Source organism: Lepidochelys kempii, chromosome 15, assembly GCF_965140285.1.
Source record: "Lepidochelys kempii isolate rLepKem1 chromosome 15, rLepKem1.hap1, whole genome shotgun sequence".
Taxonomy (NCBI): domain Eukaryota; kingdom Metazoa; phylum Chordata; order Testudines; family Cheloniidae; genus Lepidochelys; species Lepidochelys kempii.
In genome coordinates this window covers 8,935,922-8,953,054 of record NC_136394.1, presented here as the reverse complement: position 1 = coordinate 8,953,054, position 17,133 = coordinate 8,935,922, and the positions used below count along the sequence as shown (strand labels likewise).

Below are 17,133 nucleotides of genomic sequence, written 5' to 3'. Positions count from 1 at the left end.
TGAAAGTTCCTAGTTAACTGTTTTTTCACATGATGAAAGCATTGTATGTTTGTTTCTGACGCAAATCGAAAAGTTACTTCAATGCTGAAACAAGAAGTATTTTCTGAGATAATCCATAAATGCAGTAGCATCTTGTCCAATATAGATCTATGAGTTTAATTGCTAAATCTGTACATCAGCCAGCAAGTGAATACACAGCTGTGTATTCACTCAAAGGGTTCTGAATGGCAACAGACTTCCTGAATAAATATAACAGTAGTTGGGGTAGCATTTCTGCTTTTCATCATTTTATAGCTTTTTTTAAAGGCATTTCATTTAAACCTTTGTGCAGCACAACTGATAGAAGCTGACGCTACTGTGTCATGTACCCACCTGCTCTCGGAATCAGTGTTGGCGACTCTTCGAATGACCTAATGATTGGCTATTAGCAGTGATGTTACTCCCAGAAGTACAAATTTCAGGGGTAATGTTAATGATCTCATTCAATACAGTGAACTTGATTACACATACCCCGATGGTATTTGACTCCCATCCCGATAGCTGCATTGTGCAACAATCTGTTGTTAGCCAAACATGGCCTTCTAATATATCATAGCATCAGGTAAAGCAAATTTGAGAATAGTTTGCAAGCCTCTCTGGGGAGAAGAAGCACTATTGATAAAATAATTTGACTTTTGTAGTCTTTTGCCATGTGTTTGTAAGAAGGTAAATAAGAGGAAACTAAACTCTGTCACTAAAGGAGCTGAGGTACTGACAATATTCACCTCAAACTTAAACACAAGAGTGAGAGGCATCTGAAAAGGACACATATATAATCCTGTTTAAGTGAGACTCCCAAGTCTGAGTTTTATTTTCTTGGTGTTTCATTAGAAGCACAGACATCTTTGACTACATGTACATAGATGCCTTTGGAAAGGGAAAGCAGCTAACTGTGAAAGAATGTGAGTACCTGATTGGCCACCATGTAACAGAGGAGTTCTATGGAGTGGTTACCTCAAAGGAGGTCTTGCAGCGTATGGTGGGAAACCTCTTAAACCTTGGAAAGCGGTAAGATTTACTTAAACCTCATGAAGATTGTAAAGCCTTACTTAAATGTGGACCTGAAAAATGCTGCTTTGATTAGTCATATGCTTCTTTATGGCAGTCATGAGTGGCTTTATGAGGTATAAACCATACCAGTTATTCACTTGGCAGTTCTACCCATCATTTCTCATTATTTAATGATTCTACTCACTCTAAAGGAATATTCTTGTATCATAGAAAGTACTTAGTAAACCATATTTCAGACAAGCAAATCAAGGGACTGTGTTTCCTTTAGGGCATATTAGAGTTTTCACTATCCGGTAGAGAAAAAGATCTGATGGATTTATCCCACATGATCAACTTCGTGTGGTTACACTGGGGCTGTCATGATTGGACTTGTAATTCTGTTTCTGTTTATGAACACCTTTCTTCATATTGTTTAAGGAGTCTTCACTGTTACTTATAGAAGACAAAAAAGCACAAACATAAAAGAATTGCTCCAAGCATGAATGAGCCAGGAGAACCATATCACAATTTGAGAGAAAGTAAGCTTGCAGCTTGGAGAGTGCATTCTCTGAAAGGGCTATTGGAACCAGGAGATTTTTTTTTCCCCCCAGGGGGAAGGAATAGAGTTTGGTAGGGCAATTTTAGTGCAATTCCATCCTAGCAGAGTAGTGGGTACTGTTAGCAACAATAAGCCCCTGGAGTTGCTCCAATTGGATGAGTGTACCAGTACTGTGTAATGTCTTTATTGATCAGTGTCTCCTGGATGCTGAAGTAATAGGGAAAGGAAATGAAGATTTAACCTTAAAATTGAATTTCTTCTTTGCTGGTAGGGAAAGCACTGATCAGTCCTACCAGCTCTTGAGAGACTCCTTGGATCTATACCTGGCCATGTATCCGGACAATGTGCAGCATCTAATGCTCCAGGCTAGGTTATACTTCCACCTGGGAATCTGGCCAGAAAAGGTACACTAAAACTTGGTCATATATTTTATCATAGGGGGTAAGCTAAAAAACAGTAGATTGATTCTGGGCTACAGTACCTTGTGTTGCAGTCAGCCAAGAGCTTTTTCTGTTGTACAAACCATGTAAAGAATTATCACACTTCAAAAATCAGTATCTCCCGCATATAGAAGAGATTTTGCTTTTTGTATTCCCACTGCATATCTGTGGATAGCCTCTGACCTGAGACAAAAATTAGGATTTCCTGCCCATAACTGTTTTTTCATTTTAACTTGGGCTTTCAGATTCTCTTGATATATCTAGTACTTTATCTCTAAACCAAGATTGCATGTGTCTAGGTAGACTTAAACAGCCGTAGAGCTGTAAAATACACAAGTGTTTTACCTAGGATGTTCTCAGTGGTGGCAGATGACAGAACAAGGAGCAATGGTCTCAAGTTGCTGTGGGGGAGGTTTAGGTCGGATATTAGGAAAAGTATTAGGATATTATTATTTCACTAGGAGGGTGGTGAAGCACTGGAATGGGTTACCTTGGGAGGTGGTGGATTCTCCATCCTTAGAGGTTTTTAAGGCCCGGCTTGACAAAGCCCTGGCTGGGATGATTTAGTTGGGGTTGGTCCTGCTTTGAACAGGAGGTTGAACCAGATGACCTCCTGAGGTCTCTTCCAACCCTAATGTTCTATGATTCTATGATATAGAGGCCATGGGTGTAAGAGCTCTTACTGGATTAAGGAAAAATATTGCCCAAAAAAGTAAATCTTTGGGATTACCTGTTATAAACTAAACTAAAACTGTGTTTTGGCGCTCTCAACCCATTCCCACTTACTTTCACAATAAAAGAACTGCAAAAGGAATCCTAAGTATGAGGATAATGGGGCTGATGCTTCAGTCATGCCAATCAAGGCAGGATATCAAATAATTTGATGGAGAAAGGATTTGGACATATAAATTGTCTGGGTCACTCAAGCCTTCCATCAAGCTGAGTATAAAGCACATAATTAGGGAAACCATTTAATTACGTTGAGCATGTTGTTACAGTGCAGCTGCATATAACTTAGCAAAATTCAGTTCATGTCAGTGAAAGGGGATACCTCTTAAATCAAAATAAATGTAAATCTCTACTCATCAGGGACTTACCATTGGAACTTTACCCACACCCCCACTGAAGATAAACCCATTCACTACATTAGTAGCTCTGCTACTAGATCTTAAACCCATATTGATTGTTCTTTGGGCCAGGACTGTTGCTTCCTATATGTTGGTGCAGTGCCTAGAACAATGGGCCCCAATCGTGGATGATTATGGATAATAATACGTGGCTGTATATTCCACAGATCTCGTCAATCACTTCTGCACAGCACAATGTTACCCAACATAGTGATTGTCAAAGTGAGGTGATGAAAGTTAGTGGTTAAATTAGGAGGATCATTACATGTGTACTGTGGTTTTTCTTGTTCATTTCTTGGAGTCAAAGGGAATCCAACAAAACAAGATTCCCCAAACTCTATCACGTGTCTTTATTTGCAGTATCCTTTAAAAATAAAAATTCAATAGCTGCATGTTCAGATTATGAAGAATGTACGAAAGGAGCCCAAACTTTCAATAGCATTCATATCCTTCCTCTTGCGGTTGTTTCATCAACTTCTAAGCAATCACTTCCTTTCCAACACCCCCCCCACCCCACCCCCAAAAAATTCCTGTCTTCATGGACTTCAAAGTGACCACCTGTCCATTACCAATTTTGGAGTATATAAAAACACCCTTCTCATTACAAAGACAAGTGATCTGACTACAAAACTATTGATCGAAGGCCCATATAACTAAATTCCTCTTTGGCAGGCATTCTTCAGTAAGCTTGGGTAGTGTAACTAGAGTCTACCTTTGTATAATAAATTGTTCACCAAGCTTGCCGTTGTCTGAAGGAAATATCAGATTTAAGAGATTCACCCACAAATAAAATGGTACAAGCTAATGAAGATTCTCCCTGGGAATCTTCCAGTAGAAATGACAGATGTACTGTAACATGGGACAGCTAAGCTTTATGACCTACCTGTGGCAGATTCCCCAGACCATCAATTTACTTCCTCTCGCCAGTGATTTGAAGGTTTATGGTTGATTTATTTTCAGTTTCCACTTTACTATCCTGCAATTTGTTGATCTTAAGTACAGATGTGGTCCTTAAGTTGTATTCCCTGTATCACTAATTTACTGCTCCAAATTTGCCAAACACCTTGAAAATCCTCAACCTTCTCAGTGATCACTGAGGATTCCTGCACTGCATCCATCTGTGCATGTGTTAATTCCAGACTTCTGGATCAAGGATCAGTTACTAACAGCTGACAGAGGGCCCAGCATCTTTCTCCAGCTGAGAATGTGCTTTCACCTAGTCTCTGTGACGTGGAATTTTTATTTTTAGCGAAGTGTCCAGCCAGCATAGAAAAAAAATAAACCAACAACAGTGGAGTACGTCACATTTGTAGAAATAAATGTGAAATCTTAGCCAAACAGAGCTAACCAGAGTGCATATTTTACTATTGCTTAAATGTGTGCCTTTTGCAAATGACTTAAGTCACTAAATTGGATTAATTAAGGATAGACAAATTGGAGAGTGCTTATAAACATCCATAATGCCAGATGAAGAAAAGATCCCTTTCTTTTGGTGTCACTTGATGCAGAGAAAGCTTTTGATTAAATGTAAAGTTCCACACTTTTCTAAGTCATGTCCCATATGGACATTGGTCCCCAGTTCCTTAAATGGATACACCAGCCCAATGGATACACTCTTTACACCAGCCCAAAAGCAGCTGTGTGAGTTAATGGGATTAAATCTCCCTGCTTGAATTACACAGACAGGCTAGGTAGGGGATATTCATTGTCTCCTTTACTTTTTGCATTGGCCATGGAGCCTTTTGCACAGAGGATAAAGAGCAATGAATCTGTCACAGGAATAAAACTTGCAGGAACACATCAGAAAATTGCTTTTTATGCTTTATATGCTGCTGATGTAATATTTTAATCTAAACCAAATATGTCCCTAAAACTAGTATCTAAAGAAATGTGAGAGTTTGGGAAAGCCTCTGCATTTCCATCCCACCATCAACCTCAGCCTAGACCAATCCACACAAGCGGTCCATTTCCTGGACACTACTGTGCTAATAAGCGATGGTCACATAAACACCACCCTATACCGGAAACCAACTGACCGCTATACTTACCTACATGCCTCCAGCTTCCATCCAGGACACACTACACGATCCATTGTCTACAGCCAAGCTCTAAGATACAGTCGCATTTGCTCCAATCCCCCAGACAGAGACAAACACCTACAAGATCTCTGTCAAGCATTCTTAAAACTACAATACCCACTTGCTGAAGTGAAAAAACAGATTGACAGAGCCAGAAGAGTACCCAGAAGTCACCTACTCCAGGACAGGCCCAACAAAGAAAATAACAGAACGCCACTAGCTGTCACCTTCAGCTCCCAACTAAAACCTCTCCAGCGCATCATCAAAGATTTACAACCTATCCTGAAAAATGATCCCTCACTCTCACAGATCTTGGGAGACAGACCAGTCTTCGCTTACAGATAGCCCCCCAACCTGAAGCAAATACACTCCAGCAACCACACACCACACAACAAAAACACTAACCTAGGAACCTATCCTTGCAACAAAGCCCGATGCCAACTCTGTCCACATTTATTCAACAAGGAGTCCGGTGGCACCTTAAGGTGCCAGACTAACACGGCTACCCCCTGATATTTATTCAAGTGACACCATCATAGTACCTAATCACATTAGCCACGCCATCAGGGGCTTGTTCACCTGCACATCTACCAATGTGATATATGCCATCATGTGCCAGCAGTGCCCCCTGCCATGTACATTGGCCAAACCGGACAGTCTCTACGCAAAAGAATAAATGGACACACATCTGACATCACGAATCATAACATTCAAAAACCAGTAGGAGAACACTTCAGCCTCTCTGGCCACTCAGTAAAAGACTTAAGGGTGGCAATTTTGCAACAGAAAAGCTTCAAAAACAGACTCCAACAAGAAACTGCTGAGCTTGAATTAATATGCAAACTAGATACCATTAACTTGGGTTTGAATAGAGACTGGGAGTGGCTGGGTCATTACACATATTGAATCTATTTCCCTAAAGTTAAGTATCCTCACACCTTCTTGTCAACTGTCTAAATGGGCCATCTTGATTATCACTACAAAAGTTTTTTTCTCCTGCTGATAATAGCTCATCTTAACTAATTTGCCTCTCACAGTTGGTATGGCAACTTCCAACTTATCTGTCTGTGTGTGTGTATATATATATCTTCTTACTATATGTTCCATTCTATGCATCCGATGAAGTGAGCTGTAGCCCACAAAAGCTTATGCTCTAATAAATGTGTTTAGTCTCTAAGGTGCCACAAGTACTCCTGTTCTTTTTGTGGATACAGACTAACCCGGCTGCTACTCTGAAATCTGTATTAAAGGAAGTTATGCCAAATCTGAAATACTAGCTATAAATTTGCCAGACTCTGAGAAGTCATTCCTCCACAAAACATTTGAATACAAATGGGCAATAAGTCCTATAAGATACCTGGGAATTCAAATCTCAAACACCCTAGAAGAGCTGTAAGATTTCAGTGTCAAACTGGAACCGCAGTAAATGCGGGACAGGGGGAGCTGGAGTGCTGAGGGAAATATGCAATTTCTTGGTTGGGAAGAATAGTCACAATGAAAATGAATGTTTTGCCAAGCATGGTCTTGTTTCAAAATCTTTTTGTAATCATCCCAGATAAAACCCTCGCAGGAATACAGAGGAGACTGTTTGTTAGAATTTATATGGAATAAGGAAAGACTGAGTGCCAATACTTTGTACAGATCTTTAAACAGGATGGACTAGCTGTTCCAAATAGTCAATGGTACTAACATGCCAGCCAGCTCAAAGTAGTAGTGGATTGGTGATGCCCTAACCCAGCCAAACACCGGGTTTTTATTGAACAAGAAAATCGTGGCAATGCAAACCTCGCTGGGCTACCATGGATGATGATTTTTTAAAAAATCGTGTCCTCCAGAAGTTTATACTTACCCTTAACAAAGGCTACTCTGTGGTTTGGGGTAGAACTAGAGAGAAGTTCTTTTCCCTCACCAGTGACACTCTAACGAAGAGAGGGAAGAGCATCTTCGCAAGCAGGCTGGCTAACCTAGTGAGGAGGGCTTTAAACTTGGTTCACCGGGGGAAGGAGACCAAAGCCCTGAGGTAAGTGGGGACGTGGGATACCGGGAGGAGGCACAAGCAGGAGCGCGTGAGAGGGGAGGGCTCCTGCCTCATACTGAGAAAGAGGGGCGATCAGCAGGTTACCTCAAGTGCCTATATACAAATGCACGAAGCCTGGGAAACAAGCAGGGAGAACTGGAAGTCCTGGCACAGTCAAGGAATTATGATGTGATTGGAATAACAGAGACTTGGTGGGATAACTCACATGACTGGAGTACTGTCATGGATGGATATAAGCTGTTCAGGAAGGGTAGAAAAGGTGGGGGAGTTGCACTGTATGTAAGAGAGCAGTGTGACTGCTCAGAGCTCAAGTATGAAACTGCAGAAAAACCTCAGAGTCTCTGGATTAAGTTTAGAAGTGTGAGCAACAAGGGTGATGTCGTGGTGGGAGTCTGCTATGGACCAGCAGACCAGGGGGATGAGGTAGACGAGGCTTTCTTCCGGCAACTCACAGAAGTTACTAGATCGCAGGCCCTGGTTCTCATGGGAGACTTCAATCACCCTGATATCTGCTGGGAGAGCAATACAGCGGTGCACTGGAAATCCAGGAAGTTTTTGGAAAATGTAGGGGACGGTTTCCTGGTTGAAGTGCTGGAGGAACCAACTAGGGGCAGAGCTCTTCTTGACCTGCTGCTCACAAACTGGGAAGAATTAGTAGGGGAAGCAAAAGTGGGATGGGAACCTGGGAGGCAGTGACCATGAGATGGTCGAGTTCAGGATCCTAACACAAGGAAGAAAGGAGAGGAGCAGAATACAGACCCTGGACTTCAGAAAAGCAGACTTTGACTCCCTCAGGGAACTGATGGGCAAGATCCCCTGGGAGAATAACATGAGGGGGGAAAGGAGTCCTAGAGAGCTGGCTGTATTTTAAAGAATCCTTATTGAGGTTACAGGAACAAACCATCCCGATGTGTAGAAAGATTGGTAAATATGGCAGGTGACCAGCTTGGCTTAACAGTGAAATCCTTGCTGCTCTTAAATACAAAAAAGAAGCTTACAAGAAGTGGAAGATTGGACAAATGACCAGGGATGAGTATACAAATATTGCTTGGGCATTCAGGAGTGAAATCAGGAAGGCCAAATCACACCTGGAGTTGCAGCTAGCAAGAGATCTTAAGAGTAACAAGAAGGGTTTCTTCAGGTATGTTAGCAACAAGAAGAAAGTCAAAGAAAGTGTGGGCCCCTTACTGAATGAGGGAGGCAACCTAGTGACCTAGAATGTGGAAAAAGCTAATGTACTAAATGCTTTTTTTGCCTCTGTCTTTACGAACAAGGTCAGCTCCCAGACTACTGCACTGGGCAGCACAGCATGAGGAGGAGGTGACAGCCCTCTGTGGAGAAAGAAGTGGTTCGGGACTATTTAGAAAAGCTGGACGTGCACAAGTCCATGGGGCCAGATGCATTGCATCCGAGAGTGCTAAAGGAATTGGCGGATGTGATTGCAGAGCCATTGGCCATTATCTTTGAAAACTCATGGCGATCAGGCGAGGTCCCAGATGACTGGAAAAAGGCTAATGTAGTGCCCATCTTTAAAAAAGGGAAGGAGGAGGATCCTGGGAACTACAGGCCAGTCAGCCTCACCTCAGTCCCCGGAAAAATCATGGAGCAGGTCCTCAAGGAATCAATTCTGAAGCACTTACTTGAGAAGAAAGTGATCAGGAATAGTCAGCATGGATTCACCAAGGGCAAGTCATGCCTGACTAATCTAATTGCCTTCTGTGACGAGATAACTGGCTCTGTGGATGAAGGGAAAGCAGTGAACATGTTGTTCCTTGACTTTAGCAAAGCTTTTGACACAGTCTCCCACAGTATTCTTGCCCGCAAGTTAAAGAAGTATGGGCTGGATGAATGGGACTATAAGGTGGATAGAAAGCTGGCTAGATCGTCGGGCTCAACGGGAAGTGATCAATGGCTCAATGTCTAGTTGGCAGCCGTATCAAGTGGAGTGCCCCAGGGGTTGGTCCTGGGGTCGGTTTTGTTCAATATCTTCATAAATGATCTGGAGGATGGTGTGGATTGCACCCTCAGCAAGTTTGCAGATGACACTAAACTGGGAGGAGTGGTAGATACGCTGGAGGGTAGGGATAGGATACAGAGGGACCTAGACAAATTGGAGGATTGGGCCAAAAGAACTCTGATGAGGTTCAACAAGGACAAGTGCAGAGTCCTGCACTTAGGACGGAAGAATCCCATGCACTGCTACAGACTTGGGACCGAGCGACTAGGCAGCAGTTCTGCGGAAAAGGACCTAGGGGTTACAGTGTATGAGAAGTTGGATATGAGTCAACAGTGTGCCCTTGTTGCCAAGAAGGCCAATGGCATTTTGGGATGTATACGTAGGGGCATTGCCAGCAGATCGAGGGACGTGATCGTTCCCCTCTATTCCACATTGGTGAGGCCTCATCTGGAGTAGGGTGTCCAGTTTTGCGCCCCACACTGCCAGAAGGATGTGGAAAAATTGGAAAGAGTCCAGCAGAGGGCAACAAATGATTAGGGGTCTGGAACACATGACTTATGAGGAGAGGCTGAGGGAGCTGGGATTGTTTAGCCTGCAGAAGAGAAGAATGAGGGGGGATTTGATAGCTGCTTTCAACTACCTGAAAGGGGGTTCCAAAGAGGATGGATCTAGACTGTTCTCAGTGGTGACAGATGACAGAACAAGGAGTAATGGTCTCAAGTTGCAGTGGGGGAGATTTAGGTTGGATATGAGGAAAAACTTTTTCACTATGAGGGTGGTGAAACACTGGAATGTGTTGCCTAGGGAGGTGGTGGAATCTCCTTCTCTAGAAGTTTTTAAGATCAGGCTTGACAAAGCCCTGGCTGGGACGATTTAGTTGGGGATCGGTCCTGCTTTGAGCAGGGGGTTGGACTGGATGACCTTCTGAGGTCCCTTCCAACCCTGATATTCTATGACACCCATTGTAAATAATCCAGATCTTAACCCAGATCACAAACTACAAAGCTTTAAAGACTGTGTGCCACGTTGGCTGGCTATTCAGTAAAGAAACGTCTCTAACTTAATTTTTTATCTCTAACTGGCCCATTCTTCCATGGTATCAGTATTTTCAAATGAGGCATTGTTTCTCAGTTTAGCTGTTTTATGCAGAAAGTTAACTTTAATAGAAGTAATGGTCTAAAGAATGGTCTAAAGAATGTCTGGTCAGTTGGGAAACAAAAATTTTTTATATAACTAATTTATATCAATCTTTGCCGGCAGCTTTCCTAACAAAAAAAGTCTATGTAGGACATGCTGTGAAAAGGATCTGGATAGAAAGATTGCCCCAGAGGAATAGGATTTGATCTGGAAAAGAGGATCAGCAAGCCTCAGCCTGTAACGCAATCAAAATTTCTTTAAAATCCTGTTTCAATAGTACCTCATACCATACATATGTATATGTATGTATAATATATGTATATGAAATATAGATTGAATGAAGATAAATGTTTGAAAAATTGTGGTGAAAGTGCAGATTTCGTGCCTATATGGTGGACGTGTCCAGTCGTTGAAGACTACTGGTTTGTAATTCGTAACCAAAGGTTACAAAGTGTTGAATATTTATTACCTTTGGCAATCCTTCTTGGACTTCCTAGCGGAAATGGTCACACAAAAGGAAATGAAGAATTAACTTCTTATCGGCTCCGGCTACTAATAGCCTCTCATTAGAAAAAGGAAAACAACACAACCGTAGAGGAATGGCTCAAAAAAATGAGGTTGTGGTTATGGAAAAATTAATGCACCAGTTACACCTCAGTCGGCGACAGTTCCTCAGATTTGTCACTTTAAAAGAATGGCTCAGGTTTGGGAATCTCCCTCACGTCCTCAGCTGTGAAGACCGATGCAAAGAATTCATTTAGTTTCTCCACAATGGCCTTAGTGTCCGTGAGTGCTCATTTAGCATCTCGATTTTCCAGTGGCCCCTTTGATGTTTTGCAAGCTTTCTGCTTCTGATTACTTTAAAATTTTTGCTATTACTTTCTGAGTCTTTGGGTAGCTGTTCTTCAAATTCTTTTTTGGCCTTCCTAATATTTTTATACTTCACTTGCCAGAGTTTATGCTCCTGTCTATTTTCCTCAATAGGATTTAACCTCCACTTTTTAAAGAATGCCTTTTCTCGTCTCATTACTTCTTTTACTTTGTTGTTTAGCCATGATGGCACTTTTTTGGTCTCACTATGTCTTTTAATTTGGGGTATACATTTAATTTGAGCCTGTATTATGGTGTCTTTAAAAAATTTCCATGCAGCTTGCAGGGAGTTCACTTTTGGCACCGTGCCATTTAGTTACTGTTTAACTAACTTCCTCATTTTTGTGTAGTTCCCCTTCCTAGATAAGGTTTAAAACAAAAATTGAGCAGGTCGCTTTTAAATAGCAAAAGATCTGAGACAGCTTTGATCACGGTGCCAGGACTTTGCTTTTGTAGAGATTTCTTGCATTTGATGTTCCTGGTTGAGACATTAAATGGGAAATAAGACCCCATGTCCTATGCAGCACATTTGACCGAAATTAGGTGGCAGAGGATCTTGAACTATGCAGCACTGCCCTCCAAGCCCTCTGCTCATTACTTGTCTAAGTATTTTTATGCCCTCGATCATTGCCTGTCCCCTCTCTGCCTCTGAGTCAGTATATGTCAAGCAGGTCAATGTTTACTTTGATATTAACTTGTTATCCTATCCCAGATTTTCAGTGTTTAGTGTGCTTCAGGCTTTTGTAATGAAAATGCATAATGTTGCAGAAGCTATTAGGGGGATGCTGGGCAGGGGATAATTGAGGTATTTGACAGCTGCTGAGGTGTGTAAGCAAATAGTAGGCAGATGCGGCATTTGATACTGGAATGGGATGCATTTTCGCTTCCCCTGACCCTTTAAGACAAATCAGACTACTTAAGATGACTCTGGCCCCACTGAGTATCCCATTTTTGTAACGCATGTCTGGGTAATAGATGTTTCTAGAATAGTCTCACAAGGGCGATCTGGTAGTCTAGCAACAACAAGCTCCCACCATCTCAGAAACATTGTTTGGAATCCTGAACCCTTCTCCTGGCTCTCAACGGTTGTAAGGCTTATGAGTCCTAGCTCGTGCACTCGTTTCAGGGGCGTACCTCATGTTTTGCAACGCTGACCTTTCTGAGAAATTAGGAGTGATGTTTGTTGGCTTTGAAGGGACTATCTCCAGTCCTTCCGGCTAAGAGGCTAGTGACTATTAGTGGGCATTAAGGGTGCTTGTAATGAGAAACCACTCTGAAGGGCTCTTTAGCTCTGCAGTCTGGAGCAGACGCTGGTTTTTGAAGATTGGTTGCAGGGTGCTGGTTCCTCACTTTCACTTGCTAAACTGCAATAAAAGGCAGTTGATTTGTTAAATATTTTCCTAATATTCCTTTTCCGGTAAGTAATTGCAGTAGTTGTCACATGCATGTTACATGATGCTGAATGGGACAGGAGGTAGTCTGTGCCGTGGTGGATAGATGGCAACTGGTCCAAAATCTGTAGCAAAATGTGGTTCACCTTATGGAAAAAGTTTTGAGAACTCTGATCTGAAGAGGAGCGGACATCTAGAATTGGGCACTTAGGGTCTATGGAGAAGATAGTTTTCTTTTCTTTTTTCTTTTTAAAGCTACTATAGACACTGTTTATAAACCTAGTTGTCTTTCTCTCCCTGCTGAAGGTTCTGGATATCCTGCAGCATGTTCAGGTGTTGGATCCATCCCAGCATGGGGCAGTAGGATATTTAGTTCAGCATACCTTAGAGCATATTGAACGCCGTAAGGAGGAAGTGGGACCTGAGGTGAAGCACCGTTCTGATGAGAAGCACAAAGATATCTGCTTTTCTATTGGGCTGGTCATGAAACACAAGAGGTAATCAACTCTGAACCTTTCAGTGTCCAAAAGATGAAGTGAGCTGTAGCTCACGAAAGCTTATGCTCAAATAAATTGGTTAGTCTCTAAGGTGCCACAAGTACTCCTTTTCTTTTTACTGTAACACTGTGTGCTCTTGTTTGTGTATGGAATAATGCATTCAGCTGCTTCCTTCTTGCTGCGATTGATCATCATTTTTATTACATGCTAAGGAAGGGTTAGAGAAGTGTCTGAGAAGGAACATACTGCCCCTATGTGTAGTTATTTATGTATCCTTTTAGAGATATGAAGCCTGACTTCTGTATACTTCGCTGTCCTTTGATGGATCGCAAGTGTGTTGTCCATTCTTTGTTTAGTAAGAGGACCATGAAGATGAGCCATCTGAACCCTAAGTGTTAATGTGTTGGCAGGGATTATATGGCTAAGCTCTTGGAATAGTACTGATAGCAATGAGTATATCACATTGTTTCCTCTGTTCTTGCTCTTCTGTCCTCTTTGAAGGGACAGTGGGAAGGAACAAGAAAATCTTATACATCATCTTTCTCCCATAATATCTCTCCTCCTCCCCCTCCACCCCCCCCATTCACTGGAGACTTCATTTTTCTGCCTTTATTTTTGGGGGATGCAACCTGCTGGTGATGTGCTACTTCTGCTGCTTTTCTGGCCCGGTTCCTGATAAGTGCATGAGGAGCAGGTTTAAGGACAGACACAGTCACTTTGACTTCTCAGAGGGTACCACACAATCACGTATAACGCTAGAAAAATATAATAGGTTTTATGTTTCTGGAAACTCGTTGCCCAGAAATCCTAGGGTCACATGGCAGGAATAGACAATAATTGTCCCTCCCCATACAATGACTTCTAAACTGAGTGTTAAATGTAAGCTGCAGGTCAGTTTGCATTGTAATAGGTTTGATTGCAGTTTTAATATTTGACCAGAGCATAGCAACTAAATATGCTTTTTCCCCAAATTTACTCTTAGACTACATCTTTTCTCCTTCCCAATTCTTAATTTTTCTGTTTTACTGTAATTTCACTGTAGTTTTCAAATTCACTTTAATCTGTGCCACAAACTGTTTGTTTGTCTTTTAGTATTTAACTCATGATTTGTATTTGTCATTTGGGAGTTAGTTCGTTTGAAGGAAACTTGACGAGGTCCATAGTATGAATTTACCAAGGGTTATGGTGGATTCTCCATCACTGACCATTTTAAAATCCATACTGGATGGCTTTCTAAAAAATCTGCTATAGGAAATATTTTGGGAAAGTTCTATGGCGTGTGTTTTATACAGGAGGTCAGACTAGATGATCACAGTGGTCCCTATGTGCTTATATGACAGCAAGGTGTTTGTTACCAAGGAAGGTGGGATTGGGGGCAGTATACGTGAACTACATACCTGAGGCTCTTACAAGGTTGTACTTCACCCTTTAGAAATTCTTGTAACCTAATTCTGCATAAAAAACTTCTTTATTGGAATTTTGCCCTTGGGCTTACAAGTTGTGGCATGATCCCATATGACCATTTGCTGCAAAGTAAGATTTATGGTGTATGGGCTGTGAGCTAGTAGATGCTGTCCTGCTCTGGGCATTCAAATACTATGGTGAAGGATAGGCTGGGACTGATCAGCCATTGAGGAAATGGAAAGAAGGTGTTGTCATCTCTGAAGTGATTTGGATGGGTGTGAGGCAAGAACCATGGTGAAAATGATTACTGGTTTATCAGCAGAGATGGGGAGAGAATGGCTGTTTGTGTTCAGTTAAACAAATGTGAGTTTGCTTTATTATTCAAAATATTTTCTTTGACCACGGAGTTAAAGTACGGGATGACTGTTCCAATTCCGTCCCATACGAAGGAATATTGTAAAAGGATCTCTTTGAACAAGTCTTCCACTTGCAGTCCCATGCTCAGGTGGATTGGATTAGAATTGGCACCATGAGAACTCCATTAATCTTTTGTTCTCAGAATTACTCTTTATTTGCTGTGTCTTCAGTTTGAGGGTAGAACATGAATTTCTTAATCTACTTCAGTCAGTGGTGTTCTTTATACAGAATCTCTCCCAGGAGCTCATGAGTGCCAGCATTCAGATCCCATACCCTTTAGTGGTAGTCTTCCTCTCTCAAGAAGAGTATCTAGCTGCGCACCTTTCCAAGATTTTGATTAATTTTTTTAATACTTCTAATTAGATACGGCTATAACTGTGTCATCTATGGCTGGGATCCCACCTGCATGATGGGACAAGAATGGATTAGAAATATGAATGTCCATAGCCTACCTCATGGCCCCCATCAACCTTTTTACAATGTGCTGGTGGAGGATGGATCCTGCAGATACGCTGCTCAAGGTGAGCAAATAAATCAGCCTGTAGATGTGATACGTGTGCATTTCATTTATTTGTACATGTGTGGTATATCAGATCTGTTCTGCTTACTATTTGAACAATGTTAATATTTACACTAAAGTTATATGGATATTAAAACACTAGGGATTATTGTTTAAACAGATTAATATGTACTCTGAAAATCAAGTTTAAAGCAAGAAGGAAACTGATATTCAAATCTTAAATTGACCTACCTTGCTTCTGAACACCCCCATAACTTCTCAATGAGATCAGTACTACTAGGAATGAACTGAAAAGTTAACTTCAGTTTAACTTGCCACCCTCCAATTTTATTTTGAAATACCTTTAATAGTTTACATGATAAGAAAACACTGCTGAAAACTTTGATTGCTGTGTTTGGAAGAATAGATCCAACTTTTACTTAAATCTGAAAATTATTTGGTAGTATTACAGTTGATGCAATTCTGTAAGGGGCCTCAGAACAGTCTGAACACGTAGCAGGTGAGCTTCATTGTCTAAACAGAATATGTTAAGGATGTAACCTAGTGAGGAGGGCTTTAAACTAGGTTCACCAGGGGAAGGAGACCAAAGCTCTGAGGTAAGTGGGGAAGTGGGACACGGGGAGGAAGCACAAGCAGGAGGGCGCAAGAGGGGAGGGCTCCTGCCTCATACTGAGAAAGCGGGACGATCAGCGAGTTACCTTAAGTGCCTATACACAAATGCAAGAAGCCTGGGAAACAAGCAGGGAGATCTGGAAGTCCTGGCACAGTCAAGGAATTATGGTGTGACTGGAATAACAGAGACTTGGTGGGATAACTCACGTGACTGGAGTACTGTCATGGATGGATATAAGCTGTTCAGGAAGGGCAGAAAAGGTGAGGGAGTTGCACTGTATGTAAGGGTATATCTACACTACGAAATTACTCCGATTTTACAGAAGTCAATTTTTGGGAACAGATTGTACAAAGTCGAGTGCATGCATCCATACTAAGCACATTAATTCAGCTTTGTGCATCCACAGTACTGTGGCAAGTGTCGACGTTCCGAGTGGTGTACTGTGGGTAGCTATCCCGCAGTCCCCGCTGCCCATTGGAATTCTGGGCTGAGCTCCCAATGCCTGATGGAGCCAAAAATTTGTCGCGGGTGATTATGGGTAAATGTCGTCAGTCAACCCTCCCTCCATGAAAGCAACGGCAGACAATCATTTTGCGCCCTTTTCCTTGGATTCCCCAAGCAGACGCCATAACAGGGCAAGCATGGAGCCCGTTCAGTTCATCACAGCAGTTATGACCATTGTAAACACCTCACGCATTATTGTGCAGTTTATGCAGAACCAGAACCTGAAAAACCAGGTGAGGAGGCTACAGCAGCATGGTGACGAGAGTGATGAGGACATGGACACAGATTTCTCTCAAACCACGGTCCCCGGCAATTTAGAGATCATGGTGTTAATGGGGCAGGCTCATGCCGTGGAATACCGATTCTGGGCCCGGGAAACAAGCACAGACTGGTGGGACCGCATAGTGTTGCAGGTTTGGGATGATTCCCAGTGGCTCCGAAACTTTCGCATGCGTAAGGGCAGCTTCATGGAACTTAGTGACTTGCTTTCCCCTGCCCTGAAGCACAAGAATACCAAGATGAGAGCAGCCCTCACAGTTCAAAAGCGAGTGG

General features: G+C 42.1%; 1 protein-coding gene across 4 annotated transcripts in view; it reads left to right on the top strand.

The window, feature by feature from the left end:
- Positions 1 to 17,133, top strand: part of FBXO21 (F-box protein 21) — a 45,381-nt gene that overhangs the window by 15,660 nt on the left and 12,588 nt on the right. For all 4 annotated transcript variants that reach the window (XM_073313246.2, XM_073313244.2, XM_073313243.2 and 1 more), the window contains 4 exons: positions 871 to 1,047; positions 1,860 to 1,992; positions 12,933 to 13,123; positions 15,308 to 15,465. In XM_073313246.2, coding sequence (XP_073169347.1) covers positions 871 to 1,047; positions 1,860 to 1,992; positions 12,933 to 13,123; positions 15,308 to 15,465 — 659 coding nt within the window. The remainder of the gene's footprint in view (positions 1 to 870; positions 1,048 to 1,859; positions 1,993 to 12,932; positions 13,124 to 15,307; positions 15,466 to 17,133) is intronic.